The sequence below is a fragment of the Heterodontus francisci genome, chromosome 37 (assembly GCF_036365525.1).
Source record: "Heterodontus francisci isolate sHetFra1 chromosome 37, sHetFra1.hap1, whole genome shotgun sequence".
NCBI classification, from domain to species: domain Eukaryota; kingdom Metazoa; phylum Chordata; class Chondrichthyes; order Heterodontiformes; family Heterodontidae; genus Heterodontus; species Heterodontus francisci.
The window spans coordinates 47,048,000-47,069,884 of NC_090407.1; the positions used below are offsets into that span (position 1 = coordinate 47,048,000).

Consider the following 21,885-nt stretch of genomic DNA (forward strand, 5'->3'; position numbering starts at 1 on the left):
TGTAAAACTTTACTTGTTGTCAACCAGTGTTAAGCCCTTAGTTTCCATACTGTGTTCCATATAGTGTTGATCCCAGAACTACCAGTGACTGAGCACAAAAACAACCAGTTGAAGACTGTCCCTCAAGTAATTGTTGACAATTTTTAGGAGCACATTGGCAACTGCGGTCTCCCTCTGTCTTCAATACATCGCCTGCTCCCACACACGTGATGTGACATTAAATGGGCCATTGCACAGGATTTGCTCACTTTTGTGTATCCCGGTTCTGGTCACAAAATTTGATTCTGCTTTTGAGACGGCAGTGTGTTTGGAGAGTTTACAGTTACCAAGCCCTGCGTCAGTGAGAGAGCTGTGTCTAATGGCACCTAATAAAAGTGGAAATTATGAGGGCAAAGTAATTGGGAAGGAACATCTTTAAAATTTAGCAGCCACATGCCCTGTCAGACATCCTATAAAGCTAAATGGAGAACTCTGTTAGCCTGCTTTATATCAACCATAAAATTGCAGCTTGCTCTAGGGACCATATTGCCAAGGGAATCAACTAAAGCAAACAGTGCTTCAAATGAACTACATCAAGTGATTCTTTTTCAGAAAAGCGCAATGTATTTGTTTTGCAAAGAACTGTTTGATCCCCCTGTGTTTGCAGACACTGATTTTGTTGCCTTAATACACAAGTGACCTTGTCTGCACAAGGGCATTAGTGTAATGTTATCACCAATTAATTAAATGTCAACAACGAAGGGAGGAACAGTCAAGTGGGAAGTAGTTGTACAAATTTGGAACTATTTTTTGGTAAGAATAGGCTATATTATTTATTTAAGTGTGTGTTAAAATGACATCTGATCATTGGTTCCTGCGGAGTGGTACAAACCTGTGTGCTCTTAATCTGACTGCAGGTAACTGAAAGAGTCCTGCAGCAAACAGGCAATAGTTTGAATGAGTTCACTGTGTTGGTCTTCAGGAGACGTTTCTCACACTGTTTCAGCTGCTATTGATCATCAAACTCTGAGCAGAGCAGACTCAGACAGTACAGTGTCTATAGCAGCCTCAATCCTTACAGTGAAAACTGGATCAAAGCTACAACAACATACAATAAAATACTACTACAATAAAACCATCTCCCAAATACAAACATGGTGAATGTGTTCAATCTGTGCCTGCTTGCTGCATAACTCTGTGAGTTATCTCAGTTTAATAACTGTCCATTTTCCTTTTCAATATAACCTTAAAAGAGTGCTGTGAAATTAACTGCAAACGGCATCATAAAAAAACCTGCTTTACAGCATTTAGAAATTAAAAGTCGTAAATGCAACTCAAACAAATACATCCCATCAAATTCCTGTTGCAGCATGTTTTTGGTCGCACTTTGTCCCAGGCTTTCCTATTGCAAACCTTTTATCCATGTTTCCCATTCAGTTTTCTATGTAAACTATTTCCTAGCATGATTGCAGGCTCTGTTGAAGAGGGGCCTTAATTCTTTCTCCCAACTCCATCTGGTTGAAAATCTGAAATAAAAACAGAAATTGCTGGAAATACTCAGCAGGTGTGGCAGCATCTGTGGAAAGAGAAACAGTTAACGGACTGGATTTTGTGCTCACGGCAGGGCTTCTGTCGGCTGGCCAAAAAGGCGGAGGGATTCCCGCCTTGGCCAACTGGAGCCCCCTAGGAGCAATTATACTGCACAATGCCAATTAACAGCCCAGCACCAGGATCTCTACCCTTTTAAACACGGGATCCTGCCTCCAAGCCACTGCTGGTACTGTAGAGACCTTCAGACGGAGGCCCAGTGGTAGAGACTGGGACCCAATGTGAGGCGAGGTCACTGGGGCTTTCCCACCACTGAGGTTAAACTGACTGGCCTGCAGTTACTGGGTTTATCCTTACACCCTTTTTGAACAAGGGTGTAACGTTTGCAATTCTCCAGTCTGGCACCACCCCTGTATCTAAGGAAGATTGGAAGATTATGGCCTCCACAATTTCCACCCTTACTTCCCTCAGTATCCTGGGATGCAATTGATCCGGTCCTGGTGACTTATTAACTTTAGGTACAGCCGATCTAATACCTCTTCTATCAATGTTTAGCCCATCCGTTGTCTCAAAGACCCCCTCTTCCACTATTGGCAGAATCTTCTCAGTCACACAAGGCAGACTTCAAGATGGGACCCGGATGAATTTCTGAGAAATTGGCATCGAGTCAGTGGCGGCCGTTAGCCAAACTGCATAATTAACTGACTAATTATGGGCTGATTGGGGCCGCTGATGGGATCTGAACGGTGGCCGATGGGCCCCCCCACTGAGTTTTAACCCCTCCTCAGGAGACACGGCCATCAGCGGGCTAGACCTCCAGCCACCAGCTATCCTGCGGAGGGGTTTCCATTACACCTGTGGCCACTGTTTACTTAATTGAATATGATAGAGGTCGAGGTGCCCTTGTGTTCCCCCTCTAACAGTGGCAGAGCCCACCTCTGCCCGTGGGGCTGCTATCAGAGAGCCTGCAGCCTCAGGGACCTGCCAGTCATCCTTAATTGGACATCAGACCCAGACCGGGAAGATCTCCCAGGCAGGTTTCCTGACCGGCAGAGCAGGATTGGGTCCTGGAAATGGCCCCGACTCATGCTCATAGCCAAACGGCAGAAGATTCCAACCTGACTTTGGCAGCACCTTCTTCCTTGGTAAAGCTGTGCCCTCTGTCGCCATGCGCAAATCCTCTTTTCAGTCCCCAATCAGCTCCACGCCTCCTTTTATCGTCATATTTCTATGTATAGGCCTAGAGGAGACTTCTGGATTTCCTTTTCTGTTAGCTGCCAGTCTCTTCTCGGTTGCAACTCAAAAGCAAAGAAAGAACAACATGACAGTAAAACCAAAACCTGCAAAGAAAAAGGAAACAACATCGGGGCAGATATTACAGTCTGAAATTGTTGAACTCAGTGGTGAGTCTGGAAACCTGTAAAATGCCTAATCGAAAGATGAGGTGCTGGTCCTTGAGCTTCACAGGAGCACTGCAGGAGGCCAAGGACAGAGAGGTCGGCAGAGGAGCAAGATGGAGAGTTAAAATGACAAGTGACTGGCAGCTCAGGGTCATGCTTGTGGACTAAGTGCGGGTGTTCCACAAATGGGTCACCCAATCTGTGTTTGGTCTCCCCAGTATACAGCAGACTGCATTGTGAGCAGCGGATACAGTATACTAAATTAAAAGTACACGTAAATCACTGTTTCATTGGACGGGGTGTTTGGGGCCTTGGATGGTAAGAGGGAGGAGGCAAAAGTGCAGGTGTTGGATCTCCTGTCCAATGTTTTTCTATTCTTTCATGTGATGTGGTCATTGCTGGCTAGGCCAGCATTTGCTGACTATCCCTAATTGCCCTTGAGAAGGTGGTGGTGAGCTGCCATCTTGAAATGCTGCAGTCCATGTGGGGTAGGTAAAGCCACAGTGCTGTGAGGAAAGAAGTTCCAGGATTTTGATCCAAGGACAGTCAAGGAACGAAGATATAATTCAAAGTCAGGATGGTGTGTGACTTGGAGGGTAATTTGCAGGTGGTGGAGTTCCCATGCATCTGCTGCCCTCATTTTTCTAGTTGGTAGAGGTTGCGATTTTGGAAGGTGCTGTCAAAGGAGCCTTGGTGAGTTACTGCAGTGCCTCTTGCAGATGGTACACACTGCTGCCACTGTTCATTGTTAAACATGCCTTTGCTAAGCTATGCACAGCAAAACTGAAAGTCACAAATTTTGATTGATGGGGTACTTGGCTGTTTATGAAATCTATGATCTAGCTTTGACCATGAGTTCACAACTGGGGAAAAGCCTAAACTATAGCAAGGTGCACTTAGCTGATTGCCTTCCTTTGCATATGTAAGCAAGGGCTGATTTTTATGAACAGGACCCATGCTCTTTACTCTGAGGGTTATATTGTCAGATATGGTAGAGGCATGGAGATTAAAGTGAAGAATATTTCATTCTTTGTGTAGTAAGTACAGAGACTATTGGATGCTCATAATAACTTTCTGAAAAATCCCTGGATGATCTCCTGGTTGGACTAATCCAATCCACACAAATTCTCCTGTGCACACACACTAATGTACATACACACACACCTGCACACTCTTGCGCACAGGTCGTCCATGGAGGAGGAACTCCCCCTCGTGTTACAAAGCTCCCTCCCATGTGGCAGAGGTACCTCCCGCTGCTGGTTAAATCCCAGCGGTGTGTGGGGAAGAGGCTCTAAGTGGCCGCTAATAGGTCACTAAAGGGCCTCAATTGGCCTCTGAGTAGGAAGGCCATCGTCAGTCTATCCCACCCCTGGCAAAATCGCTTGGCAACGGGGCCTCTGCCCCCCTTATCTCCCATCGTTATTCTATGGGTCCCCGTGCCGCTTACCCTGTCTCGGGGGGGCCCATAAAACCCAGCCCATACTCTCACATTCACACACACACTCTTTCGTACTTGCAGACGCATATACGCAAGCTCAAAAATGCATGCACCATCACACAAGCAAACATACACATCAATTTCACTCACCACACATACAGCCATCTCCAGACCTATGCACACAAACATATGCATACACCAGACAAATATACACAGGCATGTAACAATAGTTTGTATTTATATAACACCTTTAACATAATACAACATCCCAAAACACTTCATGGGAGTGTTATAAAGCAAATTTGTTGCTGAGCTGCATAAGGAAATGTTAGCGCGGATGAAGAGGTAGGTTTTAAAGAGTGTCTTAATAAAGAAAGCGAGGTCGAGAGGTGGAGAGGTATAGGGATTCCAGGGCTTAGGGCCTTGGCAGCTAAAGGCATGACCACCAATGGGTGGAGCGATTAAAGTCAGGGATGTTCAAAAGGTCAGAAATAGAGCAACACAGATATCTCAGAGGGATGTAGGGCTGGAGGAGATTACAGACATAGGGAAGGATGAGATCACAGAAGGATTTGAAATCAAGGATGGGAATTTTTGTTTGGTAGCACGAAACTTGAGTATTGCTGAAAATAGAGACATTTTTGTCAAAGCTTTTCGTCTTGCACTCATCAGGACATTTCTCAAGAATACCAATGTAAGGGAAACAACAAATTTATACTGTATGAGAAAAGAGTGCTGATTGGTTGGCAAGTGGTCTTTGATTGGTAGAGGTGTTGCCATGAAGAATGCACCAGTTTATGGTGACTGACAGTTAACTGCCAAGCGTTGTTTGAAATTTAAACCTCGACTCTGATTGATCAGGCACTACCCTCAGGAATGTACCAGCGAATGGCTGTCACTTATTTTGTTTAGCTCAAATAGGCTCAATGTGTGTGCATGTTCTTTCTTCTGCAAGGAACAGGGCCCTGTGTATTAATATATGTAGCTTCCATTACGCACAAATGTGCCACACTGCGAGCCCGACTGACAATCTTAAATTGGTTGTCAGCGTAATTCTTAGCATACTGAGAATTATTTAGAAAATGTTGTTCAATTGCGGAATCACATCTAATGTTGGACACCGTGTTTTGAGTATTGCAAGCACGGGCTGGTTGGGTACAGCCTGTACCTTGCCCGTTGTGGACAGTGGTAGGGACATGTTGTTTGAATGATCCGTCAGTCTTTGGGACGTATGGCCTATATACCTAGCATCACAATGGCATTGAAATTCATATATCACATTCCTCATTTGTGCGATAGGCAGAATGTCTTTTTGGCTTGACAGCAAAATCCTGTTAGTGGCAAACACCACATGTGTTGCTACTGCATAGTAGCAGCGTGAAACAGCTAGCTTCACCTGTTGCTCAAGGTTTTGGGATACATTACCCTTCCAGGGTAATCTGAGGTAAACTGGGCACTTTTCAGGGTCGAAAATGACGGCCTGAGGCCCGTTCATAAGTTTGCGCGATATGCAGTGAGAAATGATCTGATCAGGGTAGCTATTGTCGTGCAGGATGTCTTTGATTTGCCCTATTTCAGCATCAAGCTTCCATGGTGAGCAAATGGCTCGGGCCCTATTTATGAGGTTGCCGATAAGGCTAATCTTATAGCGCATGAAAGCTATAGATATTTGTGCTGCAGCACTATCTCATGGTGACCCAGACCTATCACCATTACGTGAATCAGCTTTCATTGAATTTATGAACTTGGCAACTTGCGCAGTTTGAGTTCAGTTTTAATGACACCATGTATGCAAAATAGATGGTGTTGCCATGGGATCCCCTCTAGGCCCAGCTCTTGCAAACAACTTTGTTGGGTTCCATGAGAAATGTGTCTTTGAGGGAATGACACCTAACCTCCTACCTTTTGCATATTTCCGATACGTAGATGATACATTTGCTATATTTGAGTGCGCAGCTGCATGCAGTAATTTCCTTACATGTCTCAATGGGCTCCATCCTGCGCTCAAATTCACCTTTGAAATGGAACAGTCAAATGAGCTCACTTTCCTTGACGTATTAGTTGAGAAATCTGTTAAGGGGTTCTCTACTATAGTCAAGCGCGAACCTACCTTCACTGCTCAATACACGCATTGGGATTCCTACAGTTCCACGCACTATAAGATTGGCCTTATCGGCAACCTCGTAAATATGGCCCGAGCCATTTGCTCACCATGGAAGCTTGATGCTGAAATAGGGCAAATCAAAGACATCCTGCACGATAATGGTTACCCTGATCAGATCATTTCTCACTGTATATCGCGCAAACTTATGAACGGGCCTAAGGCCGTCATTTTCGAACCTGAAAAGTGCCCAGTCTACCTCAGATTACCCTGGAAGGGTAATGTATCCCAAATATTTGCGCAACAGGTAAAGCTCACTGTTTCACGCTGATACTATGCAGTAGCAACACGTGTGGTGTTTGCCACTAACAGGATGTTGCCGTCAAGCCAAAAAGACATCCTGCCTGTCATACAAATGAGTAATGGGATATATGAATATCAATGCCAGTGTGATGCTAGGTATAGAGGTCAAATGTCCCAAAGACTGATGGATCGTATCAAACAACATGTCCCTTCTGCTGTCCGCAATGGGCAAGGTACAGGCTGTACCCAACCAGCCTGTGCTTCAAAATTCAAAACACAGTGTACAACATTAGATGTGATTCCGCGATTGGACAACATTTTCTAAATAATCCTCAGTGTGCTGACAACCAATTTAAGATTGTCAGTCGGGCTCACAGTGTGATGCATTTGCATGAACTGGAAGCTACATATATTAATACACAGGGCCCTATTCTTTGCAGCCAGAAAGAACATGTACACACATTGAACCTATTTCAGCTAAACAACATAAATGACAGCCATTCACTGGTACATTCCTGAGGGTAATGCCTTGACCAATCAGAGTCAAGCTGCCTGATTTAAATTTCAAACAACGCTTGGCAGTTAACTGTCAGTCACCATAAACTGGTGCATTCTTCATGGCAACACCTCTACCAATCAGAGACCACTTGCCAACCAATCAGCACTCTCTTCTCATACAGTATAAATTTGTTGTTTCCCTTAAACTGGTATTCTTGAGAATTGTCCTGCTGAGTGCAAGATGATAAGCTTTGACAAAATGTCTCTATTTTCAGCAATACTGATGAGAATTTTGCTCAAGGCGGAGCTAACGTAGGTCAGCGAACACAGGGGTGATAGGTGAACAGGACTTGGTGCGAGTTAGGACATGGGCAGCAGAGTTTTAGATGGCCTCAAGTTTATGGAGGGTAGAATGTGGGAGGCTGGCCAGGAGTATATGAAAATTGTCAGGTCTTGAGGTAACAAAGGAATGGATGAGGGTTTCAGCAGCAGATGTGCCTGGGCGGGGGCATGTCAGATGATGTTACAGAGATGGAAATAAGTGGTCTCAGTGATGGCGCGGATATGTGTTTGGAAGCTCATCATGGTGTCAAAGACAATGGCTTCGGTCTTCCCAATATTTAATTGGAGGAAATTTCTGCTCATCCAATACTGGTTATCGAACAAGCAGTCTGACAATTTAGAGACAGAGGAGTGGTTGAGAGACGTGGTGGTGCAGTAGAGCGAGGTGTCATCAGCAAATCAGTGCAAACACTTTTGGATGATGTCGCTGAGGGGGCTGCATGTAGATGAGAAATAGGAGGGGCCAAGGATAGACATTTGGGGGGAGACCAGAGATAACGATGTGGGAGCAGGGAGAGAAGCCATTGCAAGTGAATCTCTAGCTACGATAAGATATATCAGGATGGAACCAGATGAGAACAGTCCCAGCCAGCTAAATGATGGTGTAGAGGCATTGGAGGAGGATGGTCTAGTCAACTGTGTCAAATACTGCAGACAGGTGGGAAAGGAAGAGGAGGGAAAGTTTACAGTTGTGACAGTCACATTGGATGTTATTTGTGACTTTGATGAGAGCTATTTCAGTACTGTGGCAGAGGAAGGTAACTGATTGAAGGGATTCAAACATGGAGTTCCGGGAAAGCTGGGCATGGATTTGGGAGGGACTTTGGAGAGGAAAGGAAGGTTGGAAGTGGGGTGGTCATTTGCAAGGATAGAGGGGTCAAAGGTTTCTTTTGAGGAGAGGGGTAATGATGGCAGATCCGAAGGAGAGGGGGACAGCACCTGAAGAGGGAGTTAACAATATCAACTAACATGAGGACTGGGAAGGGAAGTTGAGTGATCAGTGGTTTAATGGGAATAGGGTTGAAGGAGCAGGAGATGGGTCTCATGGACAAAATGAGCTCAGAGAGGCCATGAGGGGAGATAGGAGAGAAACCAGAGAAAGATGCGAGTTCAGGGTTAGGGTAGGGGGAGCATTATAAGAAGTTTGATCCAGTGGGCTAAGGGAAGGGAGGAAAGTGGCAGAGGCAGCTGATTGGATGGCCTTAATCATCGTGACAGCAAAGTCCATGAGCTCCTTGCACTTGTTGCTCGAGGCAAGGGTGGAGGGGACAGAGGGATGGGACGGGGGGGGAACGGACAGGGGGAGGGGACAGGGGAAGGGGTTTAAGAAGACAGTCTGTGGTCGAGAAAAGAGGCCAGGGCTATCTTTGCATTCCAGGATGATCCTGGAACAATGAGCAGTTTTAGTAGATGAGAGCAGGATCCGATAATGTTTCAAGTGCACCAGCCAGATCTGGCAGTGAATGCACATCAATCTATGTCAGTGAATTAAGGGAAGAGGGATATTGGATTTGGAATCACTTGCCTGAAAGGTAGTGTTTGTATGTAATCCATTTAGATTTCAAACATGATATAAAATTAATTCAGATGATTTATCGAATATGAATTGAAATGTGGCAAGAATGGAAATCTGAGCCAGCAAAACATTTAAAACTGAGATGCTTAGCTCAGATGACATAAATTACTCCAATAAAGATGCAATTATTTGATTTTCATTCAGAGTGTAACCTGATAGAGTCATAGAGTCGTACAGCATAGAAACAGGCCCTTCGGCCCACTGCGTCCATGCCGACCATAATGCCTATCTATACTAATCCCACTTGCCTGCATTAATTCCATATCCCTCTGTGCCTTGCTCATTCAAGTACCTGTCCAGATGCCTGTTAAATGTTGCTACTGTTCCTGCCTCCAGCACCTGCTCAGGCAGCTCATTCCAGATACCCACTATTCTTTGTGTGAAAAATTTACCCCTTTGATGCCCTTTAAACTTCCTCCCTCTCACCTTAAATCTATGCCCTCTAGTTTTAGTCACCCCTACCATGGGAAACAGACTCTGGCTATCTACCCTATCTATGCCTCTCATAATTTTATATACCTCTATCATGTCCCCTCTCAGCCTCCTTCACTCCAGGGAAAACAGACCCAGCCTATCCAATCACTCTTTATAACTCAAGCCTTCCAAACCAGGCAACAACCTTGTGAATCGTTTCTGCACCGTCTCTAGCTTAATCACATCTTTCCTGTTGTGCGGCAACCAGAACTGCACACAGTACTCCAAATGCGGCCTAACAAACGATATGTACAACTGTAACATGACGTCCCAACTCTTGTACCCAATGCCTCGGCCGATGATCTTTTGGTTTTGAGCTGTCCTGATTTTGATTTCAAGCACATTCCTGTCAAACAAACTGGAGTTTTAAACACACTAGCTCTCAAATTGATTTGCGGGTGTTCTTCCTTCCAATGTGGGTGATATCTTTACATTCGATTTTGCTTCATTGTAACTTATTCCGATCTATTCAATCCCATGTTTCCTTGGTTTGCTTTCCTGGGTTTTTTTGTGGGCACCCGAGAAACATAGTCCAGAAAAGCTGCAGAATTAGACTCGAACTGTAAGCCCTACTTTCCCTATCTATACCCCTCCATTCTCCCTCTATACCCCCTGTATCCCTCCTGTATACTCCCTCCATTCCCCCTCTATACCCACGCTATACCCCCTCTACACCCCTTCTATACCCCTCTATACCCCCTCCATTTCCCCTGTACACCCTCTCTATACCCCCTCTATACTCCCTCCATTCCCCATCTTTTCCTCCTCTATTCCTCCTCCATTCTCCCTCCATTGCTGGTTGAGTGCACAGAGTTTGAAGCAGGGAGTTCGGTGAGTGAGGGAGTTTAGGGAAGAGGGGAACTATAAATTAGTTAAGAATAATACATTTAATTTAATTGAATTTAATGAACACAATAAAGAATGCAGGACAGGTGATGTGTCATGGTTGCTGTATGCGGGAGCTCCCGGATGCCATGGCAATCCATAGCAACCACGTCTGTGGTAAATGGCTGCAGCTTGAGGAGATTCGACTCAGAATAGATGAGCTGGAGGCTAAGCTGCAGGCATTGCAATGCATCAGGGAGGGGGAAAGTTAGCTGGACACTTTGTTTCAGAAGGCAGCCACACCCCTTAGGATAGGGTTGTTTCATTTGATCAGTGGTCTGGGATAGGAGGGTGTGACTATGAGCCGGGCAGGTAAAAGGATTGCAAAGGTGGGAGTGGAGCAGCCTCAGACCTTTGCAATTGAGCAACAAGTTTGAGGTTTTTGCAGCTTGTATGGACAAGAGCGAGGGCTGTAGTGTGGATGACAAGACTGATCATGGCACCATAGTACAGGAAGCCATTGAAGTGGGGGGAGTTAAAAGGAATGTCGTGGTAGTAGGAGAAAGTATAGTCAGTGGTATAGACACTGGTCACTGCAGCCAAGAGCGAGAGTCCAGAAGGCTGTTTTGCCTGCCTGATGCCAGGGTTCGGGACATCTGCTCAGGACTGCAGAGGAACTTGCAGTGGGAGGGGGAGGATCCAATTGTCATGGTCCACATAGGTACTACAACATAGATAGATCTAGGAAATAGGTTCTGCATAGGGGATATGAGGAGCTCGGCACTAAATTAAAAGGCAGAACCTCAAGGATAATAATCTCTAGGTTATTGCCTGAGCCACATGCAAATTGGCATTGGGTAAATAAGATTAGAGAGATGAATGTGTGGCTCAAAGACTGGTGTGGGAGAAATTGGTTCCTGTTCATGGGGCACTGGCACCAGTACTAGGGAAAGTGGAGGCTGTACCATTGGGACGGACTTCACCTGAACTGTGCTGGGACCAGTGTTCGAGTGAGTCGTATAACTAATGAAGTAGAGCTAGCTTTACACTAAATGGAGGGGGCAAGGGGTCATGTAGGGGAAGATGGAGTAAATTAAAGGGAAATGACAAGGCAGTAGATCAAAGTAGCAATAAAGGTAATGATGATCAGAATATGGCAGGAAGGGACAGTGATTTCAAACTTAAAAGTGTGCTAGCAGATAGATCAAGAGTTTACAAAAACAGCAAAAAAATGTAATTAAGGACTCTGTATCTGAATGCTGACAGCATTTGCAATACAACAGATGAATTTTCAGCTCAAATATAAATTCATACGTATGACCTGATAGCCATTACAGAGACGTGGCTGCAAAGAAACCAAAGCTGGGACCTGAATATCCAAGGGTACATGACATTCAGGAAGGACAGGAAGCTGGGAAAAGATGGTGTGGGAAGCTCTGTTAATTAAATAGGACATTAGTACTGTAGACATTAGTAGTGAGAGATGGCCTTAGTTCTAAAGATCAAGACGTAGAATCAGTTTGGGTGGAACAAAGAAACAACAAGGGGCAGGAAACATTGGTTGGAGTTGTTTATAGGCCACCAAACAACAGTGGTAATGTAAATCACAGAATAAATCAGGAAATTAGAGGTGCGTGTAAAAAGGGTAATAAAGTAATCATGGGGGATTTCAATCTACTTGTAGACTGGGTAAACCTTATTAGTACTAATATTGCGGAGGACGAATTCTTGGAATGTATGCGAGATGGCTTTCTAGAGCAGTACGTTGAGGAACCAACCAGGGAACAGGCTATTTTAGATCTAACATTGTGCAACAAAATGGGCTAATCATTAATCTTGTTGTAAAGGAGCCTTTAGAAATGAGTGACCATAATATGTTGGAATTTTACATTAAGTTTAAAAGTGATGTAGTTCAATCAGAAACTAGAGTCTTAAATCTAAGCAAAGGAAACTATGAAGGTATGAGGAACAAATTGGCTATGGTGGATTGGGAAACTACGTTAAAAGGTGTGGTGGTAGACAGGCAATGGCTAACATTTAAAGAATTAATTCATAGTTTACAACAAAAATACTTTCCTTTAATGCACAAAAATCCATCAAGGAATGTGTTCCAACCGTGGCTAATGAAAGAAATCAAGGATTGTATCAGAGCAAAGGAAGAGGCACATAAAGTTGCCAAAAAAATGGTAAGCCTGAGGATTGGGAGCATTTCAGAATTCTGCAACGGAGGACCAGAAAAAGATTAAAAAAGGGAAAATAGAATATGAGAGTAAACTAGCGAGAAACATAAAAATGGACTGTAAAAGCTTCTATAGGTATGTAAAAAGCAAAAACTGATGTGGGTCCATTACAAGCGGAGTCAGCAGAATTTATAGCGGGGAATAAGGAAATGGCAGAGAAACTAAACAAATACTTCATGTCTATCTTCACAGAGGAAAATAGTAAAAACCTCCCAGAAATAATGAAGAATCAAGGGACGAGTGTAAACGTGGAACTGCAAGATATTAATATGAGTAAAAAAAAGTACTAGAGAAATTAATGGGGCTTAAAGTAGATAAATCATCTGGACCTGATGATCTACATCCCAGAGTGTTGAAAGAGGTGGCTGTAGAGATAGTAGATGCATTGGTGACCATCTTTCAAAATTCGATAGACTTGGAATGTTTCCTGCAGATTGGAAGGTGGCGAATGTAACCCCACAATTTAAGAAAGGAAGGAGAGAGAAAACAGGGAGCTACAGACCTGTTAGCCTAACATCAGTCATAGGAAAATGCCAGAATCTACAATAAAGAACAAAGAACAGTACAGCACAGGAACAGGCCATTTGGCCCTTCAAGCCTGCGCCGATCTTGATGCCTGCCTAAACTAAAACCTGCTGCACTTCCGGGGACCATATCCCTCTATTCCCATCCTATTCATGTATTTGTCAAGATGCCTCTTAAACGTCGCTATCGTACCTGCTTCCACCACCTCCCCCAGCAGCAAGTTCCAGGCACTCACCACCCTCTATGTAAAGAACTTGCCTCGCACATCCACTATAAACTTTGCCCCTCTCACCTTAAACCTATGTCCCCTAGTAACTGACTCTTCCACCCTGGGAAAACGCTTCTGACTATCCACTCTGTCCATGCTGCTCATAACTTTGTAAACCTCTATCATGTCGCCCCTCCACCTCCATCGTTCCAGTGAAAACAATCTGAGTTTATCCAACCTCTCCTCATAGCTAATGCCCTCCAGACCAGGCAACATCCTGGTAAACCTCTTCTCTACCCTCTCCAAAGCCTCCATGTCCTTCTGGTAGTGTGGCGACCTGAATTGTACACAATATTTTAAGTGTGGCCTAACTAAAGTTCTGTACAGCTGCAGCATGACTTGCCAATTTTTATACTCTATGCCCCGACTGATGAAGACAAGCATGCTGTATGCCTTCTTGACTACCTTATCTACCTGCGTTGCCACTTTCAATGACCTGTGGACCTGTACGCCCAGATCTCCCTGCCTGTCAATACTCCTAAGGGTTCTGCCATTTACTGTATACTTCCCACCTGCATTAGATCTTCCAAAATGCATTACCTCACATTTGTCCGGATTAAACTCCATCTGCCATTTCTCCACCCAAGTCTCCAACCGATCTATATCCTGCTGTATCCTCTGACAATCCTCATCACTATCCGCAACTCCACCAACCTTTGTGTCGTCCGCAAACTTACTAATCAGACCAGCTACATTTTCCTCCAAATCATTTATATATGCTACAAACAGCAAAGGTCCCAGCACTGATCCCTGCGGAACACCACGAGTCGCATCCCTCCATTCAGAAAAGCACCCTACCACTGCTACCCTCTGTCTTCTATGACTGAGCCAGTTCTGTATCCATCTTGCCAGCTCACCTCTGATCCCGTGTGATTTCACCTTTTGTACCAGTCTGCCATGAGGGACCTTGTCAAAGGCTTTACTGAAGTCCATATAGATAACATCCACTGCCCTTCCTTCATCAATCATCTTTGTCACTTCCTCAAAAAACTCAATCAAATTAGTGAGACATGACCTCCCCTTCACAAAACCATGCTCCCTCCGGCTAATAAGTTCGTTTGTTTCCAATGGGAGTAAATCGTGTCCCAAAGAATCCTCTCCAATAATTTCCCTACCACTGACATAAGGCTCACCGGCCTATAATTTCCTGGATTATCCTTGCTACCCTTCTTAAACAAAGGAACAACATTGGCTATTCTCCAGTCCTCTGGGACCTCACTTGTAGCCAATGAGGATGCAAAGATTTCTGTCAAGGCCCCAGCAATTTCTTCCCTTGCCTCCCTCAGTATTCTGGGGTAGATCCCATCAGGCCCTGGGGACTTATCTACCATAATGCTTTGCAAGACACCCAACACCTCCTCCTTTTCAATAATGAGATGACTGAGACTATCTACACTCCCTTCCCTAGGCTCATCATCCACCAAGTCCTTCTCTTTGGTGAATAATGATGGTAAGTCCTCATTTAGTACCTCGCCCATTTCCTCTGGCTCCACACATAGCTTCCCTTCTCTGTCCTTGAGTGGGCCAACCCGTTCCCTGGTTACCTTCTTGCTCTTTATATACGTATAAAAAGCCTTGGGATTTTCCTTAATCCTGTTTGCCAATGACTTTTCATGACCCCTTTTAGCCCTCCTGACTCCTTGCTTAAGTTCCTTCCTCCTGTCTTTATATTCCTCAAGGGATTCGTCTGTTCCTAGCCTTCCAGCCCTCACAAATGCTTCCTTTTGCTTTTTGACTAGGCTCACAATATCCCGCGTTATCCAAGGTTCCCGAAACTTGCCAAACTTATCCTTCTTCCTCACCGGAACATGTTGGTCCTGGATTCTAATCGACTGACATTTGAAAGACTCCCACATGTCAGATGTTGATTTACCCTCAAACAGCCGCCCCCAATCTAAATTCTTCAGTTCCTGCCTAATATTGTTATAATTAGCCTTCCTCCAATTTAGCACCTTCACCCGAGGACTACTCTTATCCTTATCTACAAGTACCTTAAAACTTATGGAATTATGGTCACTGTTCCCGAAATGCTCCCCTACTGGAACTTCGACCACCTGGCCGGGCTCATTTCCCAATACCAGGTCCAGTATGGCCCCTTTCCTAGTTGGACTATCTATGTATTGTTTCAAGAAGCCCTCCTGGATGCTCCTTACAAATTCTGCCCCATCGAAGCCCCTAGCAGTAAGTAAGTCCCAGTCAATATAGGGGAAGTTAAAATCACCCACCACTACAACCCTGTTACCTTTACATCTTTCCAAAATCTGACTACATATCTGCTCCTCTATCTCCCGCTGGCTGTTGGGAGGCCTGTAGTAAACCCCCAACATTGTGACTGCACCCTTCCTATTCCTGAGCTCCACCCATATTGCCTCGCTGCATGACCCCTCCGAGGTGTCCTCCCGCAGTACAGCTGTGATATTCTCCTTAACCAGTAATGCAACTCCCCCACCCCTTTTACATCCCCCTCTATCCCGCCTGAAGCTTCTAAAGCCTGGAACATTTAGCTGCCGATCCTGCCCTTCCTTCAACCAAGTCTCTGTAATAGCAACAACATCATATTTCCAAGTACTAATGCAAGCTCCAGGTTCACCTGCCTTACCTGTTATACTTCTTGCATTGAAACAAATGCACTTCAGACCACCAGTCCCACTGCGCTCCGTAACATCTCCCTGCCTGCTCTTCCTCTTAGTCTTACTCAGGATGTGATAACAGGACACTTAGAAAATAATGGTAGGATTGGGCAGAGTCAACATATACTTATGAAAGGGAAATCAGATTTAACTAACTTGTTGTAGTTTTTTGAGGATGTAACTAGCATAATAGATAAGGGGGATGTGGTATATTTGGATTTTCAGAGAGCTTTTGATAAGGTCCCACACAAGAGGTTACTAAACAAAATTAGAATGCATGGGATTGGGGGGAATATATTAGCATGGATTGAGAACTGATTAATGGACAGAAAACAGAGAGTAGGAATAAGTCGTCATTTTCGAATTGGCAGGCTGTGACTTGTGGATACCACAAGGATCAGTGCTTGGGCCCCAGCTATTCACAATCTATATCAATGATTTGGATGTGGGGATTAAATGTAATATTTCCAAGTTTGCAGATGACACAAAACTAGGTGGAAGTGTGAGTTGTGAGGAGGATGCAAAGATGCTTCAAGGGGATTTGGAGAGGCTAAGCAAGTGGACATAAATTTGGCACATGGAATACAATGTGGAGAAATGTGAGGTTATCCAGTTTGGTTGGAAAACAGAAATACAGAGTATTTCTTAAATGGTGAGAGGCTGGGAAGTGTTGAATTTCAAAGGGACTTGGGTGTCTATGTTCATGAATCACTGAAACTAACATGCCGGTACAGCAAGCAATTAAGAAGGCAAATTGTATGTTCGCCTTCATTGCAAGAGGATTTGAGTACAGGAGTAAAGATGTCTTACTGCAATTGAATAGAGCCTTGGTGAGACGGCACCTTGCAGTTTTTATCTCATTACCTGAGGAAAGATATACTTGCCATAGAGGGAGTGCAATGAAGCTTCACCAAGCTAATTCCTGGAATGGAGGGATTGTCCTATGAGGAAAGATTAAATCGACTGGTTCTGATGAAGGGTCACTGACCTGAGACGTTAACTCTGCTTCTCTCTCCACAGATGCTGCCAGACCTGCTGAGTATTTCCAGCATTTCTTGTTTTTATTTCAGATTTCCAGCATCTGCAGTATTTTGCTTTTATTTTAATTAAATAGACTGGGCCTTTATTCTTTGGAATTTCGAAGAAGGAGAGGTCATCTCATTCAAACGTACAAAATTCTTATGGGGCTCGACAGGGTAAATGGAGAAAGGATGTTTTCCCTGGCTTGGGGGTCTAGAACCAGGGGACACAGTCTCAGAATAAAAGGTAGGCCACTCAAGACTGAGATGAGGAGGAATTCTCTGCCCAGAGGGCGATGGAGGCTCTGTCATTGAGTATGCTGAAGACTGAGATCGGTAGAATTCTACATATTAACAGCACCAAGTTTACAGGGATAGTGCAGGAAAATGGTGTTGACGTAGAAGATCTGCCATTAATGGCGGAGCGGGCTCGAAGGGGGGAATGGCCTACTCCTGCTCCTATTTCTTATATTCTTATTCACCCTCCATTCCCCTCTCACATACTCTCAGCTCAGCTCTTATTTTTCTTTTTATTTTACAGGTTGTCCATCAGGATCATTTAAGCCAAACCAGGGGGACGATCCCTGTTTAAGCTGTCCAATCAACAGCAGGACCACATCTGAAGGTGCGAAAAACTGTGTTTGCCGGAATGGATACTACCGGACAGACACCGACCCACTTGGCATGCCCTGCACCAGTAAGTTCACCTACAACAATGTACTGACTCATGGAGACACAGACACAGGCAGACATGGAGACACAGACACAGGCAGACATAGGAACACAGGCACAGACAAACATGGAGCCACAGGCAGACACAGGGATACAGGCAGACATGGGGACACAGACACAGGCAGACATGGGGACACAGGCACAGGCAAACATGTAGACACAGGCAGACATAGGGATACAGGCAGACATGGGGACATAGGCACAGGCAGACATGGAGACACAGACACAGGCAGACATGGGAACACAGGCACAGACAAACATGGAGACACAGGCAGACACAGGGATACAGGCAGACATGGGGACACAGGCACAGGCAGACATGGAGACACAGACACAGGCAGACATGGGAACACAGGCACAGGCTGACATTGAGGCACAGGCAGTAATGGGGATACAGACACAGGGAGACAAGGGGACACAGGCACATGGAGACAAGGAGACACAGGCACAGGCAGACTTGGGAACACAGACATAGGAACACAGGCACAGACAAACATGTAGACACAGGCAGACATAGGGATATAGGCAGACATGGGGACACAGGCACAGGCAGACATGGAGACACAGACACAGGCAGACATGGAGACACAAACACAGGCAGACATGGGAACACAGGCACAGGCTGACATTGAGGCACAGGCAGATACGGGGATGCAGACACAGGGAGACAAGGAGACAGGCATAGGGAGACAAGGAGACACTGGCACAGGCAGACAAGGAGACACAGGCACAGGCTGACATGGGGACACAGGAAGAAGTGAAGACATAGACACAAGCAGACATACAGACACAGAAAGGGGAGGAGTGAAGACACAGACAGGAGCAGGCATGGATACACTGGCAGATATGAAAATAGAGAGATGCTATCACAGCTTAACTAGTCATTGATCTAATTGCTTTTATTGGGAGCTTGCTGTGCACTTTACTTCCCTTTCCATTAGGTGATGTAGGCACGTCCTACAGAGTGAAAGGGGAAGCGATTCACTCTAAAGGAAAATAAGAACATACTTAAGTTTGTTACAATGGTGTGTAGAAAGCTGGAAAAGTCATGAAAGATGTCAGCAATCAAAATGTTTGAGGAAAGTTGAACCATCAGAGCTTTCCCTTTCATAAATATCCCAATCCATCATGCTAAATGTTGCACAAAGTTTTACCTTGTCCTCATAAAGGAACTGCTGAGAAACTGGATGCAGCTACAGCTGAAGTTATGGCAGATTCAGATCCCACAGCATTCTCATTGTAACTATGTGTTTTCATATATCATAAATGGATTTCCATTCTACTGGCAAATATGCATTAAAAAGAAATACTTGAAATTATATTACACCATTCACAGGGTTAGGATCCTCAAAAGTGCTTTACAAACAATGAAGTACGTTTTATTTGTTGCGGTGTTGTAATGTAGGAAATGCAGCAACCAATTTGTGCACAGCAAGCTCCCACAAACAGCAATGTACTAATGACAGGTAATCTGTTTACTTTTAGTAGTTGACTGAGGGATAAATATTGACCAGGGCACTGAGGATAGCTCTCCTACTCTTTGAAATTGTGCCCTGGGACCTTTCAATACACCTGTGAGGCAGACGGGGCCTCAGTTTAATGTCTCATCAAAGTTTTACTAAAAACATTAAAACATTAGTGTTTTACTAAAAACGTTATATAAATGCAAGTTTATTTATTTAGAGATACAGCACTGAAGCAGGCCCTTCGGCCAACAACCACCCATTTATACTCACCCTACGGTAATCCCATATTCCCTATCACCTACCTACACTAGGGGCAATTTACAATGGCCAATTTACCTATCAACCTACAAGTCTGGATGTGGGATGCTGAAGCCGGGTGCTCCGGTTTCCTCCTACAAGTCTGGCTGAGGTGGGTTCCCCATCAACCACACACCCCCACCTTCTGGCCCACTGCTGGGATCCCCAGCACCAGAATAAAATCCAGCCCATAACCTGAGAAAAAAGCATCTTCTTCAGATCAAGCAAACTATGTGACGAGAAGCAACATTTCAGGTTCTACATGAAGTTGTGATGAAGAATGGCCTGAAACCATCAAGGACACACTTATTGTTGTAAGAGAGTATTGGGCATACCGAGATCTTGTAAGAGAGTTTTGGACATTTTGTACAAAGGGACTAGCGTCATTATCACCAAAGAGATGAGAAAAGAGATGCTGAAGCACGTCCATGCAAGCCATCAAGGAATTGAATCTAGTCTGAGGAAGGCAAGAGAAGTGCCCTACTGGAGAAACATAAGCAGTGAGATTCAGCATTATGTGTAAAACTCTGGACCATTTTATCACAATCAAACTATACCACTGATTTTTTGGAAAATAGGAAATTACAAAATTGAACTTTTAAACAACGTAGCTCTTATGAATGTGGAATAATTTGCAAACAATTTTGCATGCAACTTTTTTTCATGACAAAGGGGATGCTTGGATAAATACCTTTGTACACTCTGGCTTGCTGTACACAAGTGACCTCTGATGTCAGTGCACGCAAATAAAAGTTTTTGCCATTTTGATTAACCACCTGGAGCAATAGGCAGGATGTGCTGGAAAGGCTGGCAATGCGAGAGTGGATAGTTGCCTGGTCTAGACAGCTTGCATCCCTCGTTGCTGAAGGACGTGGGAGTGGAGATTAAGGGCGGCACAGTGGCGCAGTGGTTAGCACTGCAGCCTCACAGCTCCAGGGACCCGGGTTCGATTCTGGTTACTGCCTGTGTGGAGTTTGCAAGTTCTCCCTGTGTCTGCGTGGGTTTTCTCCGGGTGCTCCGGTTTCCTCCCACAAGCCAAAAGACTTGCAGGTTGATAGGTAAATTGGCCATTATAAATTGTCACTAGTATAGGTAGGTGGTAGGGAAATATAGGGACAGGTGGGGATGTTCGGTAGGAATATGGGATTAGTATAGGATTAGTATAAATGGGTGGTTGATGTTCGGCACAGACTCGGTGGGCCGAAGGGCCTGTTTCAGTGCTGTATCTCTAATCTAATCTTAATCTAATCTAAACATCCTTTACAAATGCTTTGAAACAGATAAAAGTGGTTTCAGAAAGATGCTTTAAGTAGCTTATAGTCAGATTCTACCATCACTTTCTCTCTCTCAAACAAGTACTGGTTGAAATGCTCACAAGCAAAGACAATAGCCAGATACTCTTTCTCAATCTGTTTGCTGTAATGCTTTGGGTGCAAATGCAACTGGTTGTCCTTGCTGCATGAAGGTGTCTCCAAGTCCTGTTTCACTGCAATCACACTGCAGGGTGACTTCATTGTTCACATCATAGTACCTCAGCACTGGCATTGTCATCACTTGTTTGATGAAAATAAAAGCTGCTTCTTCTGTGCCTCAATATCACTGAACATCCTTTACAGTGAGCTTACCTAGAGGTTCACACTCTGACAACAGATTGGTCAAGAACTTGGCTAGACAGTTAACAAATCCAACAGGTCATTGAACTACCTTCATATCAGTTGGTTACTGCATCTCTGCTGCAGCTCACAGCCTATCAGGATTAGGGCGAAGTCCTTTAGCTGTCAGTACATGCCCTACGTACCTGACTTCAGTCATCTTCAGCTGGAGATTTTTCTTGTTCAGCTTCAGGTTCATTTGCCGAGCTCTCTCTAGTAGTCTCACTCGATTCCGATCATGGTCAGCAATAGCATCTTCCAATGCAGAAACATTAAAAACCACCATCAGTTTTCTAAAAATTCTTGTCTATTGAATGCTTCATCAGGAGAAGTGACGCCCTTCACTATCACCTGCCATTCAATCACGTGAGTCGTGCACAGGCAGGCACATTAATCAATAAAACATCACACTCACTCTGGCCCTGGTTGGTCTGTTTGAAAAACTCATCCAAAATGGTGCATTCTGATTGGTCACCGTATTCAGAACCTGATTGATTGGCCTTCGGCCCACCCAGTCTGTGCTGACCAAGAACCACCCATTTATACTAACCCTACAATAATCCCATATTCCC

At 44.6% G+C, this 21,885-nt stretch overlaps 1 protein-coding gene across 1 annotated transcript in view; it reads left to right on the forward strand.

The window, feature by feature from the left end:
* LOC137352036 (ephrin type-B receptor 2) overlaps positions 1-21,885 on the forward strand; it is a 937,948-nt gene that overhangs the window by 345,433 nt on the left and 570,630 nt on the right. Inside the window, exon 4 of the mRNA XM_068017009.1 lies at positions 17,708-17,863. Within this exon, the coding sequence (XP_067873110.1) occupies positions 17,708-17,863 (156 nt within the window). The remainder of the gene's footprint in view (positions 1-17,707; positions 17,864-21,885) is intronic.